This window comes from Prionailurus viverrinus, chromosome C1 (assembly GCF_022837055.1).
Source record: "Prionailurus viverrinus isolate Anna chromosome C1, UM_Priviv_1.0, whole genome shotgun sequence".
Lineage (NCBI taxonomy): Eukaryota > Metazoa > Chordata > Mammalia > Carnivora > Felidae > Prionailurus > Prionailurus viverrinus.
This window is the reverse complement of record NC_062568.1, coordinates 78,147,814-78,170,298: the sequence shown is the minus strand read 5'-3', so window position 1 is coordinate 78,170,298 and position 22,485 is coordinate 78,147,814. Positions and strand designations below refer to the sequence as shown.

The 22,485-nt window shown below is 34.6% G+C and overlaps 1 protein-coding gene across 10 annotated transcripts in view; it reads right to left on the bottom strand.

The window, feature by feature from the left end:
- ORC4 (origin recognition complex subunit 4) overlaps nucleotides 1-22,485 on the bottom strand; it is a 79,856-nt gene that overhangs the window by 40,968 nt on the left and 16,403 nt on the right. For 7 of the 10 annotated variants that reach the window (XM_047872404.1, XM_047872400.1, XM_047872406.1 and 4 more), the window contains one exon: nucleotides 1,812-1,885. The exons of 1 other annotated variant lie outside the window; for it this stretch is intronic. In XM_047872404.1, coding sequence (XP_047728360.1) covers nucleotides 1,812-1,868 — 57 coding nt within the window. In that variant the 5' untranslated portion in view covers nucleotides 1,869-1,885. Of the gene's footprint in view, nucleotides 1-1,811; nucleotides 1,886-5,550; nucleotides 5,557-22,485 lie in introns of those variants that run through there. 2 more of the 10 variants (XM_047872405.1, XM_047872410.1) reach the window with 2 other exon arrangements.

Genomic DNA, 22,485 nt, shown 5'->3' with positions numbered 1-22,485 from the left:
CTTAGAAAAAAGGGCTTAGACTGGGTTTTAAAAAATTATGTCAGACAATATAGCATAATTTTTTAAAATATAGACCATTAAAGGCATTCCGTTTCTGAATCTGCTGCTACTACAGAGGTCTTTCAGGGACAAAAGTCTTAAGAGGCTATTTCAGATTTGGTCCCATCATCAGAAGAAAGAAGCTTCCAAGATTATTTGCTTCTCCCACACTGACAACATTGGACCGATCCTTCATGTACCAAAAAGATAAATCTGAGTCCTGTTTACATGTACCAGAGGCTAAGCAAAGCAAATTATTCAGTAGAGATAAAATAATCCATATTATCATTGTATAAGAAGGGGAAAGAATAAGGAGTGATGCCAGAAGTCAACTACATGGATTTTAAAGTTAGCCTTTTCTAAATGTTAATTTTTTTAATATACAAAATTGAAACAATGAAACAGTTTTCTGGCAGGCCTGTTCTCAAGATTAAATAAGGCAGTCATCTGTAACATAACACAGGTATTCTATAGGTAACAGCTGATACCTATAAAACACTTAAATGAGCATCTACAGAGACTCAACTAAACATAATGCTTATTTCTCTACTTACGTATGATCATTAGAAATCAAAAGATAAACCTCACTTTTTTTTTCTTTCTCAAACTTCATTAAAGTCTAATAGAAAGGCAAGAACTATGTATAACATCTAAGGGGTAAAGTGAAGTGAAGCTGTAGTGAACAGTGAAAGGTTCAAAAATCTCAAGTGATCTGAGATGAAGGTTAAATAGGTGTATACATGTACAGAAATTGAACTGTATGTAGATTTGTGCACTTTACTAGGATATGTAAATTATACTTCAGCTAAAAACTTTCTTTGAAACAGAGTTAAACATTTTCCTTCCAAAAAGAAAGTAAGGTCTTATATGAAGGGATGCCAATAACTTACATTTAGTTTTTATTAGAAAAACACACAGTTCTGGTCAAGCCAGATAAATAGAAATACCAGAGCAGTTATTATACCCACTCCCTACTATATTCCTTAAGGGAGACACACATACATGTATACTCACCATTGGAATACAGTATGCACTTAATATTAAATTTTTATGATAAAAACACCCAACATACCAGGAAAAAAGACAGCATCCTCAATCTGATTAAGGGCACCTACAAAAACTATAGCTAACATCATATCAATTGTGAAAGACTGAATGTATTTCCCAAATATAAAAAATGAAACAAGAATGTTCTTTTCACTTTTACTCAATATTGCACTGAAAGTTCTAGTTGGGGCTATTAGACAATAAAAAAAAATTAAAGTCAACCAGACTGAAAAGGAAGAAGTAAAACTATATTTGCAGATGACATGATCTTATATATTAAAAAACTAAAGAATACACTAAAAACTATTAGAACTAATAAGTCTGGCAAGGCTACAGGAAACAAGAGTAATATACAAAAATCAATTTCACTTAGATACACTAACAATGAACAAGTAAAAAAAATTAAGAAAAAAACTCCCATTTATAACAGCATCACAAGAAGTAAAAGAGGAATAAATTTAATAAAGAAGTACAAAACTCTGAAGATTACATTAAAGTAGATGGAAATTAGAAGACATTTGGGAAGGCAGAAGTCAAGTTAGCACTCCAACTATCCAAAGACTTAGAAAGAATAAATAAATGTAGTGTAAGACATTCTACCCTTTTGAATGGAAAGGGAGTTATGTTCTCCCTTCACGTTAAAGGGAGAATTCCAGTTAAGAAGATGACAATTCTCTGATCAGCGTTGCATGTTAAGAGACCTTAGGATTAATGAAAATACTAACCTGTGAAAGGAGCTCTGCATGTATTAAGTTGTTACTCTTTGATTTACGACTGCTCATTTCAACAAACTGAAATCCTTAAAAAAAAATAAATTAGCATGAATACAAAACATTACTGGCTTGAAAAGATTATTTAAGAATTTACTATCATAGAATCAAAATAAACACAAGTTTTAAAACATGAAAACATGAAAATGTCCAATTTCTCAAACTTCAAAAAATTTGGGCTAAACCTAGTGTGATAACCATTTCACAGTATATGTAAATCAAACCATCATGCTATACACTTCAAACTCATACCTTAATGTATGTCAATTTTTTCTTTCTTACAGACAACTACTCCATTTTTCTTCAATCTACTATTCACATCCCTTCCTTAACTTTTTTTTTTTTTTTAATTATGCGCTTCCTTCATACAGAATGTTTCCCTCCCCATCCATCCCACAGGATCATCACATTCCACACCTTTGCTTTCTTGCTCCATTCACCAACCATACACAATCATTAGAGAGTAGGTAAAATGCATCTTCTCTGAACATCCATAATTGCCTGTATTTCTCTTTACCCATAATCAAATTCATTAAAAAAGATTTCCACTTAATTGCCAGTATCCCCAAACTTTTAACTTTTGGTTAAAAGATCTAATTTTCTTCACATTGACTTCCAATAGCAATCCTTTACTAGTCTGGTAATAAGAACTTAAGCAGTGTTTACTTATATACCAGGAACTGTTATAAGTGCTTCGTATATACCTCATTTAATAACTCATTAACTCATATTTTTAATTTCACATACTGACAATTAGATGCCAACCCCTGGAATGCTGTTTTATGCTTCCCTGGAAAACATCTGAGAAAGGCTATGACAGATAAATAGCAAGAAAATCTGTCTTCCTTTTATTGTATAAGCTATGTAGCCAGGGCCTAAACTCTGGCTTCTGGTGCCAAGCTCCCAAACTGGAAACTCAAAAACAGAGCCATCAACTGCTGTCTTAACCTTTAAGAATATTTTTTCTTAGGAGAAAATTATGCCCCTAGAAGGCACCTAATCCCTAAAAGGCACCTTCTATCAGCCTAATGTCCATGCAAGGCACCTTGTTTGAGCATCTTTACATTAATTATTTTTACTTGATTCTACTTACTTTATTATTTTTTCCCTTAAATCAGAGTTGTATCTGGGGTTTAGAAAACCCTTTCAGCAAAATGAAATGACAGCCTCACTGTGGTTTAAGATACTCTTTACTATGAAAAAGATCTGTAAGTCAACATCTGAACTCACAAAAAAACATGAAATAATTGCCTACTAGAAAATGAGGACTGAATTTTTAAAAAGTGGGGGAGAGCTTTTACAATATGCTTTTGTTTTTAGGGCTATAATAGCTATTTCAAACTATCACTGAATTAAAAAATATTTTCCCCATTTCATGGATTAAGAAAACAATGCTCATGAAAGCTAAGTAAAATGTCTGAGGTCATAGGTAGGTGTCTAATCTGCCTCCTTGCATCAAATATAATTCAAGTAAACCATTAAAAGCATGCATTTGTCTTCTTTTGGGGATCATTCATGAAAGAAACACACAGAGTACTTCAGTGCCTACCTTGCTGTAAATTAAATCTTAGTCAAAAGATTAATTTTAATACATTTTGCCCCTCCAAATAATAGTCAAATCTGCACTCCATAACAAAGAATATTTTAAAAAACAATTCTAATTTAATAGACAAAAAACAAGCTTTAGAGCATGACAGAAAATATTTGTAATCCACATATTTGACAAAGGACCAATATATAAAGCATCTTCAAAATTCAACAAAAAAGAAACAATCCAATTAGAAAATTCTGCAAAAGACATAAACAGACATTCCACTGAAGAGGATATAGAGATGGCAAATAAACAAGTGAAAGATGTTTAACATTATTAGCCATTTGGAAAATGCAAATTAAAACCATAATGAAATATCAATACATATCTGTTAGAACAGCTAAAATAAAAAAGTGAGGTAACACCAAATGCTGGTGAGGATGCAGAGAAACTGGATTTTTCACATAACTACTGGTGAGAATGCAAACTGGTTACAGCCCCTCTGCAAAGTTTCTTGCTGGCAGTTTCTTAAAAACCTAAATATATTCTTACCATGCAACACAGCAAGCAACTGTACTCTTGGGTATTTATCCCAGAGAAATGAAAACTTATGTTCAACCTAAAGCCTTGTAATATGAATGCTCATTACAAATTTACTCATAATAACCCTCAAACTGGCAACAATACAGATGTTCTCCAATGAGTCAACAGAATTTAACAAACTCAAACATCCATCCATATAAGGGAATATACTTGAGCAAAAAAAGAGGAGTAACTGCTGATACATGCAACAACATACATGGATCTCAACAGTATTTATTACCCATAGTAAAAAAAAAAAAAAAAAGCCAACCTCAAAAGAAAATTACATATTTTCTGATTCCACTTAAACAACATTCTTGAAACAATGTGAATAATAATTTGTACTAAAAACTTCTACAGTAATTGTAGTCACCCAAGCTTACATTTGGTACTAAAATGATTAATAGCCATGTATAGATATTTAGTTCCTCTTACACTTTGTCTAGTCCTACTATTTCGGAATAGTAAATAAAATAAAGCACAGAGGGAAGTGGAAGGAGTCCCAAGATCCACTGGTACAACTGAAATGACAAGAGATTAAGAACAGAGTGGTAGTGGCTAAGAGACAGAGTCAAGGTTGCAGGGGTGAGTATAACTACAAAAGGGTTGCATGGAGAGTTACTCTGTAATGGTGGAACAGTTGTGTATCTTTATTGAGGTCACACAAATCTATACATGGGATCAAATCACAGAGAATTATACAGACATACAAAAATCAGTGCAAGTAAAATCTGCTTAAAAACCAAATAAGACCCATAGTCCAGTTAACAATATTAGAGCAATATTAATTTCCTGATTTTGATATTGTATTATAGTTATACGAGAGTTATACGTATAACTCTATATATAGAGTTACATGAGAGGTCACCCTTAACAGAAGCTGGATGAAACTGGTTTACAGGACTCTAAGTACTACTTTTGCAACTTCTGTGAGTCTATAATAATTTCAAAATAAAAATTTAAGAAAAAGACAATTCTAATTTTAAAGTTTTTTCCCCCCAACTGCTTAATGACAAAAAATGAAATGAGTAATAGTGGTACAACTAAATCTTGATTATCTGAAAATTGATCATTAGAGTATGCTTGGTTGAATTTCTCTTCAAATTATACCAGTGCATCCAGGGACTACTTCCACTTCCTACTTTGCTTTCTATAATATGATTTTATTTGCTATTCTAAAATAGTAGGACTAGACAAAGGGTAAGAAGAGCTGAATGTCTATGCATGACTATTACTCATATTGGTGGAACCTGGGTGACTCTAATTATTTGTAGGAATTTTGGTACAACCTACTATTACTTACTGATACTATTTCAAGGAGCAGTGAAATGGGTAATTCCAAGGAATGGCTTACTCTCATATTATTTCTTTAGCTTCCAGTGGACCTTCCTCTCAAATTATGTTCTGCTAGAGTGAACGCACCAGTTTTCAATCTCAGATGCTGGAGTAACAATTGGCCTATTACACTGCCTAAAGAATTTCAACCCAATCCACTTCTGTCACTAGCTGCTTCGATCCCATTTTACATCAACATCATTTCTAGACCAGAAATCTATAGCAACATTTTTATCGGTCTCCAACTCTTATACTCATTAGTGATACCACTTTCACATAAAAACCCCTCAGTTTCCCCCAAGCCCCCAAATTCTGAATTCCAAATTCTCTAACACCATTTAAAAGGAAGGGTCTGGGAGCACCTGAGTGGCTCAGTCAGTTAAGTGTCTGACTTCAGCTCAGATCATGATCTTGTGGTTCACGAGTTCAAGCCCTGAGTTGGACTCTGTGCTGACAGCTTGGAGCCTGGACCCTGCTTCAGGTTATGTGTCTCCCTCTCTCTGCCACTCCCCTCCTTGTGCTCTCTCTCTCTCTTTCTCAAAAATAAATAAAAACATTTAAACAAAATTTAAAATAAAAGTTAAAAAAAAAAAAAAAGGAATGGAGTGCTTGGATGGCTCAGTCAGTTAAGCATCTGACTTTTGCTCAGGTCATGATCCTGGGGTCCATGGGTTCGAGCCCCACGTGGCTCAGACAGCTCAGAGCCTAGAGCTTGCTTCAGATTCTGTGTCTCCCTCTCTCTCTCTCTGCCCCTCCCCCACTCATGCTCTGTCTCTCTCCCTCTTTCAAAAATGAATAAACGTTATAAATAAATAAATAAATAAATAAATAAATAAATGGAATGCTCTGAATGACTAGCTTCTCAGTTTAACTTACTAGCTCCTTCTATTAATATTCTGTCTGAACATTCAACAATTCTTGTATCCTGCTTCATACCAACCTCTGGAATACGTTCCTGTGATACCCCTATATACTCCTACTCTGGGTAAAGTCTGAGGGGATGTGTCTGTCAAATGCTTTCAGGATATATGCCATCTTCTCCTTTCATAAAACTTAATCATCACACAGTGTGATATAACTAACTCTGTGCTTACTTATATGTTTGCTCCACTGGGTCACAGTCTCCTTAAAAGGGCTCAGAAATTATGCCTATCATTGTATCCAAACCAACCAGTACAATGTTGGCATACAACTGGTTTTCAAGAAAAGTATTTGATAAGTGAATACATGCTAGGTAGTGGAGGATGTCCACAGGTAAACTAGCTGCCAAAAAAGAAGCCAAAGCCAGGTTAAATCAACTTCTTAGCTAAGTTTCAAATTTTTTAGCAATTACATGCCATGACTCTTAAAAAAAACTGCCAAGTATAAAAGAATAATAAATTATAAAAATACAGAATGACTTATTCTCTAATTCAAGTAAAATATATGCAGTATATCTCATGGTAGTGTCACAGCAATGGAATTTCAAAATGGTTAAAATATAGTTAAATTATTTATGAAATTCATTTAACAGAGAACTTACAAGATTAACAAAAGATAAAGTACATGAACATTTTTTAAGAAATAATTTTTAAATCAAGTTGCAAAGCATATAAAGCTGTATGGTGATTCAAAAGAAGCTAACGTCAATTATTGTTAGACAAAGACATCAGGAATTTTTATCTTTTTATAAGTGACTGACAGCTTGCTAGTAACATTAAAAAAATTAGCAAAATATTCTTTCTGGAATTAGGGTTGTATATTTCAAATTTTATTTACTGCCTTCAATTAAACCTTGAGGTTTAGGAGGAATATTTATTCCAAATGAAGATTAAAATTACTAGTCAATAGCTACACTTTTCCTTTTCTAATTTGTAATTTTGCCATGATTTGGAATATTCTCCTTACTCATTTCAAACTTGAAAATGCTAGATGCATTTTAGCATGTCTGAAAAATTTGGCAATACTTTAAACCTTTTACTGAATATATGAAAAGATTTCCATTTTTGAAATTAAACCAGAAAAAAGTAAAGGTATAAGAAGTGAATATGAAGATACCAGAATTTTTCTAGAAATTTTTAGTTTTTCTTAGAAAGTCACAAGTGATGAAACTAAATATATATATATATATACACACACACACACACACACACACACATATTTAAGAACATTATTCAAATTAGAACTGTGAATAAGGAGAAGTAAATGGTAAAGACCATTTATATCAAATTTAAGATAAACGCAAATTCAGAAAGAGCCAAGGAAAAGGAGAAGTAGAGAAATGAAATTGGTAGCAATATTGTGTCCTTAAAGAGCTTTGTTACTAGCAGGGCCTAGATTTGGGTTCTTGTTCTGTGGTGTCACTTTTGCAAATTAACTTTCCTAAGTCCTAGTTTTCTCCTCTGCAAAATTGAGATAAAACTATTATCTAACTCACTGGGTATTGTGGGGGTTAAATTAAATGGTTTACTTGATATGCCATGCTGTCAAATCCCATGCACAGTGAACACAGTACCCTTTCTAAATTATCACATTACATTAGAGAAGAACCAAAATGAGGATGAGAGGGGTGCAGAAGCACATCATCTTGTTCTAAACAATTTCTGTGACAGTACTTCTTTGACAATGCAATAAATGTCAAGTGCAACTTCAACTAAGGTACCTCAGAACTATGAGAGCATACTTCAATGGTATACATTCACTGAGTTTTGCTCAATACAAAATAATACAGTTTTAAATACTGGTATAATAAAAAGAAATTATGGGCAGATCAGTCTATAGTTACATGGATCCCAAAGACCTCAAATCACTAATTGTAAGAAGCTATTCAACACCTGGAAGAGATGATTGCTAGGCAGCATCCCCAGAGTTTCAGATTTAATAGGTCTGGGGTAGTGGTTGAGAATTTGCATTTCTGTTAAGTTCCCAGATGATGCTCCTCTTGCTAGTCCCCAAACCATATTTTGTGTACTACTGAGAAAATTGACTTGATTACTTTGCATTCCACATCAGACCTGGTAAAACTGATGAGACCACAGAAGGTAAAGAAATCCATGGGTATAGAAAACATCTCTTCAAACCAAGCTAAGCCTAAAGGTAAACAGTATCTAAGGATCACACTTAAATAGTTATCTAAGGGTTATCAAAACAGGAGAATTTGGAATGGAAAGACACCAGGAAGCCAAGGGACTTTTATCACGGTAAATAAATAAGCTAGAAAGCTTCCTATTAGATAGGAAAATAGACCACTGAACATAAACCACAAGTAGAATAAGAAAGTGAGAAGAGTTTTTCTTTCCTCTAGTTACTGAAAAGTAACAAAGGTTTTGTCCTATCATCTGATAATTCAGAGAGACTTTGGAGGACATTCCAAAACAGTATACATTCTGTGATCTACTTGAGAGATTCTTTCGGTTGCCTGGATGTTTTACATTTACATGTTGTCCCCTGATTTAAAAGAAACCCAAAAATCTTTCCTGCAAAGAATTTTAAAATTGTTTTGATATATATGCTTTAACAGCATAGAAGACAATGTTTTTACAAACAGTTTTTGATTCGTCAAGATTTGTTGGGAAAAATTAAAATCCCTAGGCTAAAAAAAATTAAAAGTAAAAATCAGTGTCTAAAAAATACTTTGGAAAATAGTTATTAACCTAGTACCAGTCTCAGACTGGTATCAAACAACATGAAAAGCACTTAATATAAAAAGAACAATAAGATGTGCTTGATTCAGGAGATAGGACAAAGATTTGCTCTGATGAAGCCAGCTAAATAATGGTGCTAACTGAAGATTACAGTCTCACAGTTCCAATGACAAGATGAGAAAAGCACTAATGGTGTGGCACTGTTAGGCTGTGTCAGTTACTATGATGCCAAGTGGGTGGTCAATGGCAAAGAACAAGTAGTATTCAGGTAGACATGAGCAAAATGGATGAATGGTCATTAAAAAAAAAAAAAAATCCCAGGGGAATAGATCTGAATCTTTAGGGGTAGAATCCGCCCCTCCCCCCTTTTAGTGCCATAAATTATTATTCTGATATGTAGCGTTGGAAAAAAACTGGAATAGTGTCACAGAACATGCCTGTAGAATTGCTGGTAAATGACAAAGGGGTTGTTTTTATAAAACCTGAGCAACTTAGGTCTGTGTTAATTTTTCCACTTCCCTAGACACTGATCTCTTGAGCAGTTAAGTGTACCATATGAGATTGTTATCAGAGGAATTTATTGCCAATATCCACAGAAGGAAGGTACTTTTTTGCCCAAGGCCACCTGCTTCAAACACTGTTGAGGATGTGATGACCTCACAGCCTAAAAAATGCAGAGAAGCTACCAGATACCCTGTGAAAAGCAGTAAAGCAGAAAAAAAAAATTAAACAAAAACCACACCTTTTCTTCCTATTTACTTAATGTTTCCATGCATTGGTCTTGGTGAATAGGTATTTAATCTAATTAATTACCTGCCCTTATTTATTGTACACGTTTATGCAAGAGTTAAAGTTGATTCTTAATTATATAACCTTTTCTCTATATACATTACCACCAGACCATTGTTCAGAATACAAATGAGGCAATGACTTTAAAAAAAAAAAAAAACCTTCACACTTGAAGATACTAAAAACTCTTAACCAGATAACTAAAAATAAACAATGTCATTTTACCCATGCATAAATGTGCACATATGAAGCTACTCAAGCCAGAATATTCATTCACGCAACAGCCAAATAAAGCATACCATTCACGGAATATTCACACACACACACACACACACACACGCGCACACACACACAAACAGATATAATTTGTTTTTCATTAACGGTCTTCTAGATGTTCTTACATGTCCAGAGCTAAGGCATTAAACTTGAAAGTCTTCCTGGCTATGCTACCCAAGATTTTACTTTCACTAGAAGCTAGCTGTCAATAGAGAAAAAGCTAAAGCTACACAGAACAGGCATCTTTAAAGTATCTGAATGTCGGGGTGCCTGGGTGGCTCAGTCCGTTAAGCATCCAGCTTCAGCTCAGATCATTATCTCTCAATTTGTGAGTTCAAGCCCCATGTCGGGCTCTGTGCTGAAAGCTGAGAGTCTGGAGCCTGCTTCAGATCTGTCTCCATCTCTCTCTGCACCTCCCCTGCTCACGCTCGCTCTCTCAAAAATAAACATTAAAAAAATAAATAAGTAATAAAAAAATAAAATGTCTGAATGTTAAACATTCTTCTTACCTAATTATACTGTTAACATTCCTCAGGATCATGTAGTATAGTGGAATCAAACTAAAGGGTAGTTAGATCATAGCCAATTCATCTATGATGGGATTCTGCTCTTTATTATTTCTTATATCCCTGTGCACCCAGCGAGGTACCTTTAATGTGGTATGTACAATGAAATGCAGTAGGTCCAGTGAAAGCATTCTTCTCACAAAACAAGAGCACAAGCTCACAAATTATTACACTTTTTTATTTTAAAAAGGCAAAGGAAAATCAGCTGGCATTAATGAAGTTTTGGACCCAAGCGTAACCTTAAACTATAATTAGAAACATATACAAAGAATCAATCATTTGCTTTACTCTATGTAAGTTTCCCAAATATCATTAATTGCCTGGGAAAATTCTTCTAAAACATGATTTGCATGTCTTGGTCATAAATCTGGGTCTACAGAATGTTCTCTGATGAACTTTGCTCTACTACCAGGTCTAGGACTCACTGCTCTACACTATTGGCTCAAATAAGTGAATTGCAATGTAGCTCTGACTTCTCTCTTAGGTCATTCTACTCAGTTCTGACATACACATAAAGGTGGATACATATAGAGGGTGGAAAGCTTCTCACCACACCAATTCCAGAGCACTTCTAAATTGTAAATCAGAAAAGTACTGACCACTGAAATTTGTTCCTATGTTGACAAATGACCAAAACGACAGGAATTATAAAATTATGTCACATGAAGCTGCCTGCTCAGAGTAGCCTATCTACATTTTCCATGGTCCCTACAACTCACACTAATTGAAGAAGAAATGTTAAAAGGTGAAACACTAAAATATATTCCTTGATGGATACTTAGCAAACTTATATGTGGAATTTTAGACTTTTAAAGAGATGTTAAACAAAGCAGGATGACTACATTAAAGATACAATCATGTGTATATTCAGCCTCCACTTACCAACTGAGGTGGCTTATTTATCACAGTAATTACCCATTTCTATTCTTTCCAAAAACTACATGTTGACTAATTCCTAAAAATTATGAAACATGTCCTTTACTGCTCCTGAGATTTCAATGGGCACTTATAGCTCTTCTTTATCATAATGCGTTCCCCAGCTCCAACCTTCACTCAGAGCCTCTTATACGTCATTGTCTCTACATCATATATTTTAAATTAACTCTGGCCAACAATAAAACATAAAAGCGATTATTGTGAAAATCTCTTAACTTGTAAAAACATAACAAGAAAAGAAATAAATGACAGTAATAACGTATTCCCAAATAGAGCTCAATATTCAGCAAGATGTCAGGTTGTTTTCCCAGCCTAGAGATGGCAAACATAAATCTACCAGGTAGGCACAGCCAACTTAATGTCTTCATCTTAGTTTGGTTCTAATCATTGTCTTTGAGACTAACAGAATAAGAAATGATTCAGGGAAAACCAACTTGGATAAACTCCTGGGGAAGTCCTTTTAAGTCAGATTTTTTTTTTAATTGAACTACAGATGGCACATAATGTTACATTAGCTCCAAGTAGAGAACATAGTGATTCAAGAAGTCTTTACATTATGCTTTGCTCACTGCAAGTGTAGCTACCATCTGTCACCATACAACAATATTGCAATACCATTGACTATATTCTAAATGCTGTACCTTTCACCTCCATGAGGAAATGCTGTACCTTTCCTATACATTCCATAATCGGAAGCCTATACCTCCTACTCCCCTTCACCCATTTTGCACATCCCCCCCCCCCCCCTCCCTTCCCCTCTGACAACCATCACTTTATTTTCTGTATTTCTGGGTCTGTTTCTATCTTGTTGTTGTTTATTCACTTGTTTTGGTTTTTATATTCTACATATAAGTGAAATCATAAGGGATGTCTTTCTCTTAGCATAATTTCACTTAGCAAAATACCCTCTAGGTCCATCTATGTTGTTGCAAATAACAAGATCTCATTCTTTTTTATGCCTGAGTAATATTTCACCAATTCAAACAAAAAAAATCAGATTTTTTTAAGTTTAGAAAATTGACCAAATATCTCCCAGCTTGCTGATTAGTAACAGGATATAATATCTGTATTATAAGATAAAACCAAATTGTAACTGGTAATATCTAAAAGAACTTCAAGTTATCAAATCTTACAAAGGCACAGATTATGACACTTGCTTTGATAACCACCAGCTATAGCTGAGAATAAGCTGCTCAATAAATTACTGAATTGATTTAACAAATATTTCAAAGTAAAAAAAACATTGTTTCACCAAAATAATACTGTTGCTTTAAGTCACTAAGTCCTTTTATGCCACAGATTTTAGGTACTCAACTTGTCAGCTGTGTAAATTAGATATAAATTTTTTGGTAGTATTATTACATGGTGATTAACATTTCCCGACTAATTTGACTCAAGACATAAATAAGATGGCTATACAACATATTTGTGTGTCTATGTATATACATATATATATATATATATATATATGTATGTATAAATGATTATGGTTTCAGTTTCAGACACTGCTTAAAGGAATATTTTCACCCCATTAAATAGAAATTGTTACCTGGAATGACATTACAAACAAAACAGAAGATAAATGCAATCTAAAAAAAAATGATTAAATATTTATTTAAATAAATAAATGTATAACTGCCTCCCTGTATTATAATGAGAAAACCAAGTAGCACCAAGCTAATAACAAAGATTCTCAATGAATTCAATTTAACAAATATTTAGTGAATGGGTACTTATTACAAGGCCCTATGAGAAGCACTATGGGAAAGATAAAATATTAAAGTTGGTCTCTATCCTCAAAAAGCCTAAAGTCTGACTGGAATAAGATATATGAATATAAAAGTAGAAAAAGCAGTGAAAGTACAAAACAAGGAATAAACTCATGAATTTAGTAATGAAAGGGGTCTTAAAGAACATACAGTCCACTTTTTATTAAGAGTAGAATTTGGGCAGAGAGATTTTTTTTAAAGTTTATTTATTTGAGAGAGAGCGAGCGAGAGAGGGAGTGAGCACTGGTGCGTAAACACACATGAGTGGGGGAGGGGCAGAGAAAGAGGGAGACACAGAAGCTGAAGCAGGCTCCAGGCTCTGAGTTGTCAGCACAGAGCCTGATGTGGGGCTCGAACCCACAAACCATGAGATCATGACCTGAGCCAAAGTCGATGCTTAACAGATTGAGCCACTCAGGTGCCCCTACAACTTAGGTTTTTAATAAATATCTGTATTTTTAAGATAAAAAAACTTAACATTAGAAAGTAATACTTATTTATCACAGAAACTTTGGAAAGCCAATAAGGAGCCATGTGGATAAGGATCATTGAGCAAAATGAAATCAGAGAATACTTGTCCTTGCAATATCTAATAATGAAGAAATGTCCTGGGGGATGATGGGAAAATGGATTATGGAACCTAGGAAGCACCAGGAATCCTTCTCCACACCTAGAAAGCAACTGTACAGGGAAGAATCCAATATAAGTATTTTGGAACTCTAGAGTCTATTTATGGTTTTTAATATTCAGAGGAAGACTTGCAAAGCAAATTGCCAATAATTTTGGTTAATTTCAGCTCTTTGCTCAGTAGCAGCTATCTATCCCCCACTACTGAGCCCAATGGTAGGCAACTATAAACCTGTTCCTTGAGCATCTTGCACATAGCTTATGGTGACAGACTGGTGACAAAGGGATCCTGTTACCCAAATGTCAGGGATTTGTGTTGATGGTGGCTTTTCACCTCAGAAATAGAAAGAGACAGGTTGCCATTATTATTCCATTTCCCCTTATTGTTGGAAGTCCCTCTTTCTCCTGCAGGTATAACTTCCATGGGAATAAAAAGGCTAGTGCCCACTTTCCGTCCCTTTAGTTTTTTCTTCCTCTTTTTGGAAGCCAGAGATTACAGACTAGGACATTAAAAAGAAACTGTACAAATGAGGGGAATTAGAAAGTCATGATACATACCCAGGGAAAGGTGAAGGCTCACAGGGACCTGAGAAATCGTAATTTTATACCTCAAGCTGATTTTTGGCACAGAGACACACTACAACAATTAAAAAAGTAAAATAATAGCCAAAGACAAAAAACCCCAGCAAACTTTGCAGAATAGGGATATCTTCTGATTTCTAGAATTGTAAATTATTAGATTCAAATGTTCACTTTTTAAATAGAAAATATCAGGTCATACAAAAAAAAACGGGGGGGGGGAGCAAACACTTCTTTTTCAAGGGAATAGAGTCAGTAAATTTACAAGGAGAAAAAAATTTTAATGGAGCCTACACTAATAATGTGAGCAGGAACTGTAACACTGTATACCAAAGAAAGCATTTACAAGAGAAAACAGGTGAGAATATGTCCCATTTACTTAGTTTTAAAATTGTCCAAGTAGGTCAAAGACACAACAAAGAGTCTTTCCTACCCTGCAGATGAATAGGCTCCAAACTAGTTGGTGCAAAAAAAACCCTCTCTCAGGTAAAACAAGTATTTATTTAAAGGGTTCTATTTAAAATATTTATCTAAAACATGAGAATTAAATTAAGCTTAGATAATATTTAATATATAAATTGACATTAATACCTCCACTTGATCTGTGTTAGCTAGTCATGTCATGTCATGTCACAACAGCAATCTAGGAGCCCTAAGAAAGAATGGGAAGTAAGTAAAAGATAGGGGTTACAAATTGCACCATGTTTATTCACGTTCAGCTTTTTACTATATGAGTTAGGTGTGTGAGTCCAGTTGGATGGATAATGAACTTAAAGGTATTGTTATGACGTTTTAAAGGAAGATGAACTAATTCAAGTACTATGGGGGGTGGGGGAAGGACAGGTCAAGGGCAAGGACAAGGAAAGAGAAAAACCAAAAATAAGTAGAACTTTAAAAATAAAGGTAGGAAAGAAAGATTTTTGAAAGAAATTTGTGCTATGGAGAAAGCATTTTAAAAATGTTTTCATCTCTGATTTTGTGTCTGAAAATGATGTATATTATCTATAAAAATCTTTATAAATATACAATTGACACTTAGGAAGAAGACTTTCTAACACATATACCTATAAAGAGCAGAATGAGCTTTATTTATATCAATTTGTTAAAAATATAAAAACACCTTTACAATCAGCTTGGAAAAACACCCAATTTACATGAGAAAAGATGAAATTTACTAAGAGAACTCCTACAAAATCTATGTAAAATTGGTGGATGGGACTGAAAATGAAAAACATACAATCATTATTTTTACAAGACTTTTTTTTTTTTAAACAAAACTCCGAAGTTCCAGCAGAGAGGAGTATTACTTTGTGACAAGAACTCCTGGTTTAAAAAAAAAAAAACAAAAAACAAAAAAAAAACTCCGATGAAGAAAAAAAATTGAAAATAATACCACTATCAATCTTTAATTTAGGTAAAAGTAAAAATACAAATTCTACTACTGCTTAGTGTCTAACTCAGTATGGCTGACATTTTTCAAAGAACAGTAAGAATGCACAAAACATTAGAACTCTGCCTCTTTTCAGTTAGAAAAATGTCCTTGATTGGATAAATAGTCAAATATTGTAAAACAAGAAATATTTTAGGAGAAATCTGTGGGCGGTTTCTACATTTTGTCATTATTCTTTAAGATGAAACTGAGGTTAGAATATATGTTTTTCAGCCAGCTAGAATTAGTTTCCACACTTATCTCTTGCCAGTTGGAGTGTTTGCAGCAAGGAAAAGATTAAAATAGAATTAAAGGAAGGGTTGAAGGTGGGACAAATAAGGGACAAAATAGGTATAAATTCCAAGTTTACAGACTAGCAAACATATTGTTAGTACTTCCTAAAAGGATCAAGTTGAAATGCTATCTATGATATCATGTGAATTTAGTAAGTCAAGTTAGGCAGAGCCTCTGGTGAGATGTTTCCTTGAGTTCCCCAGAGCTGAAGAGTAATCCCAAATAATCCCAAATAATTGTTTTTTTGTTGTTGTTGTTTCTAGATATAAGTCATCCACAGTAACGTAACTAGTAACTCCTGACAACTTAAATTTTTTTCTTCTTCATTTGTTCTCAGGGAATAGAGGGGACACAATTTACTCAGAAACTCACTCAGGCTCAAATGAATTCAAAGTTTAATCATCTTTAGTATAATTACATAATGACATACTATTCTCTTCATTGATATTAAAATGAAGGAAAAAATTCTATAATGTCTAATACTCAAAACTGACCAAATAATTCAGACTGAAAGGTTTACAATTCTCCAGAAAAGCCATGCTCTCTCTTACCTTTTAGTTTTCAGTACTGCATAGCAATGTGCCTGGAACCACATATACACATGGAGACATATCATGTACATATGTATCTATGTACATTTATGTGCATAGATACATACAGTACTTTGTAAAGTACTATTAGAATCTTCATATTAATGAATATGCCCACGGAGTTGTTTCTAAGAACATTGGTGGATGAGCAGTCAACAAAATAAGTAAATACTCTCATTGGGAAAATCATAGGTTTAAAAACACAAAATCTTCAGGTAAAAAAGGCATTTATAAGTTACTGCAACATTTTATGATTATTAACGATGAAACATCCCATATAAATATCAATTTTGTATTAGTGTAAAAGAAAATATTGAGAGAACTTCTTTAAAGCACACATTTAAAATATATTCACTTTTGAATTATATAGGCTAATGAAAGACGCAACACATATTTGCAAATAATCTAGAAATCCTTTCAGTTTTTGAAATGCATTGTATCATTTTACCGGCATTGATTTAGCTTGTAACTTTATCCTAAATGTTACACTGGTCAATTATACTCTATTTTCTCTGAGCACATGGAATGTGACTAGAAATATGCTGAATAGAAAGAGGAATGAAGGCTGTGAATCAAAGCTAATATGCTTACTTAGGTGGATAAACAGCATAAAGACAACAAAGACTTGAATCAACAAAAACATCATTTTGTTTTGAATGGAGGAAGGTACCAAAAATAGGAGTCGATTTAAGACCTGGCTTCTAAAATCAGTGAGTAAGGAGAGAACACATGTATATAGATTTTTTTTTTGAAAAGTATATGGTATACTTTATAGACATAAAGTGTAATATTGTACAGTATTGTATTTGCTTGCAAGTGCAATTACTCCAGGGCATATGTTCATTTAAGAAGAATAATGAATAGAATCCTCCCCACTATTTAGTTTTTTTCCTTTGACATGTTCACAGATAAATTTATGTAAATGTAAATATGATATGCTACAACCTCAGTGAATCAATTAACAAATGTTAAACTACTTTTAGAAGAAAAAAAGACTGAAAACACTGCCTTTGGAAAAAAATTTTGAGAATTTCTAGAAATAACCCCATGTAAACCCAAAATCTTACAATTTATCCTAAAAACTCTAAGAACAGTTTGTTGTTTCTAATGAGACTCTTCAACGTGTGCAGCAAACACAGGGAGATCAAATTCCTATAATTTGAGTACTATGGCCCAAAATTATATTCTCCCATGGTGTTTGCTAATGAATATTAATGAATATACACTCCCTACACCCATCAGCATGCTTAGATAACTCTGCCATGACAGATAAAAATATAAGTTTAAACATTTATACTGTAATTAGGTTTCCAAATAGTTGGATTTTTTTAAAGGGAGAGAGTCCCCAAAAAGTTTTTTTTTTTTTTTTTTTTGCTTTAAAAGGACAGCTTAGAATTTTTTCTTATATAACATGGTACAAATTCAGAGGAAAGCTTTATCTTTTTGACACTCCAAACCAGAATTCTCAGGAACTTACATTTTTCCTTGTACTGGAAAATAGCTGTTCATCATGATGACTTTAAGGCAATAAAATACCCAAAATGTCTTCATAAAAGTGATACTTATTTTTAGCAAGATCATCAAACATAACTCCCTCATTTTTACGTAAGAAAAAAATGAGACACAAATTTACTCAGAGACCCAGTTGCAGGCATATTCAGGTTAAGAACTCAGGTGAAATAACATGTCTATCCTTTTCTGCAACCCATCCCCACCCACCCAAGGTTAAAGGGCTGTCAATGAGAGGACTAACTGATGATCAACTGTGGACAGACAGGTTCAAATATACTGTTTCCTATATTTGTGTCATTTTTTATACACCTCTTCTTATGTAAACACCATTCTCTATTCGCAAAAAAAAATGCTATTCTTTAATCAGTGACATAAGGAAAACAAAAATAAAAACCACTCTCATCGAAACAAAACTCCCAACAATAAACAAAAGCACTGGTCTGGTTAACTGGCTACAGGGAGCACTCACTCTTCTAGCTGAAAAAGTTCAAATACATTTGACCAATGAATTTCCTAATTCTTAAATAAGATAAAGGTAGCTCATGAAACCCACATTATTTCCTTGAAAAGGCATCAGGTAAGCAAACACAGAATTCCCAACACTAGATCTGTGGTGCAATATGCTTGCTAATAAAAAAATGGTCTTTTTGAAGTAAATACACACGAAAGCAAAGAGGAGTCTTTTCTCCCTTTGGAGCCAGACTACACTGCATAATTGTGAGACAAACCATTAGGCTCCTGTTTACAATAAAAAGAACAAATCTATACCATCAGGTAAGCTAAAAAGATGAGACGACCAGAATGCTGAAAAACTTCTGTTAAGACATAAAGCACACTGACTAAACAGAGGATATTATAACCCAGTATTTGTAAAAGACTTCCATAAAACCTAAGTTCTCTTAGGACCCTAGAATAACTATAAGATCTAAAGGAAGAGGCCAAAAACCATAAAAGAGATGAGGAAAATGAATGGTAAAGGAGTTTACCAATCTTTAATTTTTTTTGAGACACAGCATCAAAGTAAAAGTGGGGGAGATGAGGAAGAGGAGGGAGAGGGAGGGGGAGAAAGGGAGAGAGTATCCCAAGCAGGCTCCATGCTCAGCACAGAACCTGATGTGGGGCACAATACCATGGTCCTGGGATCATGACCTGAGCCCAAATCAAGAGTTGGATGGTCAACCAACTGAGCCACCCAGGTGTCCCCCTCCCCCCCCCTTTTTCTACCAATCTCTAATTTTGAACTCAGCAGTTCCATTTATCCAACTCAAATGCACAAAACTATAATTCTCTACGTAAAGTGAGAGCTTTTTCAGAAGACAGGCATGCATAAGAGAAGGTCTCATACTCAAAATGCAAGGGTGTTTCTTACAACCTAAAAGAAAATTTAGTAATTCCACTTTATTTTAACTAGCTTCCAAAATGGCCCTCAGTGGTTCTTAACTTCTAGTATGCATATCTGTAACCAATCCACTACCACATTATAGAGCTGGCCAGTGTAACCAAGAGGATATTGTGAAAATAATGGAGTGTGACTTCCGAGGATAGGTCTTGATTTCATTTAAACCACCTACTCTGAGGGAAGCTACCTGTCATGCAATGAAGTCCTGCAACTCTATGAACAGGTCCATATGGTAAGTAACCAAGCCTCTTATCAAGAGTCAGTAGAAACTTGCCAACCATGTGAGTGAACTATTCTCCAGCTCCTGTAAAGCTTTCAGATGACTGCAACCCCAACTAACATCTTGATTGTAACTTCATGAGAGTTGAAGAACCACAACTATCCAACTAAGTTGCTCCTGAATTCATGACTGACAGAAACCGTGTGAGAAAAATGCTTGTTGTTTTAAAACACTACTGGTTGCAACTGTTGTGAAACAGTGTGCTACATAGCAACTGATAACCAATATTTCCTACTTAAGAATTTATAAAAAACACTGGGGCGCCTGGGTGGCGCAGTCGGTTAAGCGTCCGACTTCAGCCAGGTCACGATCTCGCGGTCCGTGAGTTCGAGCCCCGCATCAGGCTCTGGGCTGATGGCTCAGAGCCTGGAGCCTGTTTCCGATTCTGTGTCTCCCTCTCTCTCTGCCCCTCCCCCGTTCATGCTCTGTCTCTCTCTGTCCCAAAAATAAATAAACGTTGAAAAAAAAAATTAAAAAAAAAAAAAAGAATTTATAAAAAACACTAATAGTGATAATCCAATTATTAATAGAGAATTGATCATAAATAGTGTAAATTTCCCCTACCATAAAGAAAAACAAAAAAACCCACAAAATCCAGAGAAAAACTTTTGGTATTTTTGAGATAATAAAAAAATACTGATCTCAGGCCCTGGTTCCTGCACATACTCCTGAAACCCTTGTAATTTCCTCAGTGTTAAGAGCACTGGGAGCATTTTTTTGGTTCTAATATTTTATCTTTGACCCTGGTTCCTACACAGGGCTCCTGAAACCCTTGTAACTTCTTGATTGACAGGAGTCTCTTTTGTTCTAATGAGGCAGCTTTTAGGGGAATTGTGGATAGGTCCGGGTCACTAGAAAGAGGAAGCCATGATTCGAAGCTTGGAATTTTCAGCCCCACGCCTATTCTCTTGAGAAGGGAGAACTGAAAATGGAGATGATGATAGATCATGCCTATGTGATCATGCCTGTGTGATGAAGCTTCCCAAAAGTAAAAAAAAAATCCCAAAAGTATGAAGTTCAATGAATTTCTGGGTTGGTGAACGCAGGAGAGATTTAGGGAGAGTGGCATGCTCAGAGAGTACATTAAAGTCTACACCCCTTCCCACATTCCTTGCCCTATGCATCTCATCCACCTGGCTGCTCCTGAGTTATGTCCTTTTATAATAAACTGCTAACCTAATAAATAAAATGTCTTTCTGCATTCTGTGAGCCACTCAATAGCAGGGGAACATTGGAACCTCTGATCTACAGCAGGTTAGTCAGAACAGGTGACAACTTCAACCTGTGACTGGCATATGAAGTGGGGGGCGGGGGAGTAGTTTTATAGGACTGAGCTCTTAAACTGTGGAATCAGATATGATCTCTAAGTAAACAATGTCAGAATTGAGATGAATTGGAGGCCACCCAGCTAGGGTCTGAGAATTGCTTGGTGGTGTGGGGAACACTCCCTCCAATACTTTTGTTGGAACTGGGTGCAGAACTACTTGGCATTAAACAAGCTTGCAAACTTATTATTAAAGAAACTAAATGTGAAATGTGTAACATTTAACTTAAAAAACTAAAAAAGTTTAAGTGAAAAAGTGCATAATGTAAAATAAAGGCAGAAAAATGACAAAATAATTATTAACAAAACAAATAGTAAGAAAAGTAAAGGCAGAAAACATGAAAAAATCAGTGATCACAAAAGAAATGGGAAGGGTGCTCAAAACTTCGCACAAAAATAGCTATAGCACCAAGGAGTTCTAAAATTTAAATTTCTTTTTATGTTTATTTTGAGAGGGAGGGAGAGAGCGCGCGCTAGAATGCACACAAGCGAGGTGGGGCAGAGAGAAGGGCAGCGCAGAGAGAAGGAGAATCCCCAGCAGGCTGTGCACCAGAAGTGAAGTGCCTAATGTGGGCTCAAACTCATGATCCATGAAATCATCATGACCTGGGCCAAGATCAAGAGTCGGATGCTTAACTGCCTGTGCCACCCAGGCAACCCTTGAAATTTAATTTTTAACCAATATTCAAAAAAGAAGTTTATAGGGATTTAAACAATTCCAAAATCTAGAAAAAAAAAGATACAGGCCTTCGTACTTTATTCTATGCACCTGATATAAGCTTTGTTAATAAAACTTGGCAAAAGGCAAAAAAATATCATTGCAGATGAGGCTCACACAGAATTCATAAACAGAATAAAAGATTCTGGATCAAATATTTATTAGCCAGTAGTCCAATAAATAAAAAAAGGTATCTTTTAGAAAGTAAAAGATTGGGGCGCCAGGGTGGCTCAGTCAGTTAAGCCTCTGACTTTTGATCTCAGCTCAGTCTTGATCTCAGAGTTATGAGTTCAAGCCCCATGTTGGACTTGGAAAAATCTGGTTCTTCAATTATAATACGATAGGTATCAAAACCCACTGTAAACAGTATTACAAATAAAATCATGAATATATCCACTATTACCACTAATACTTAGTTCTAGAGAAATCAAGCAAGAGTAAGAAAACAAACAAATAAATAAAACTACAGG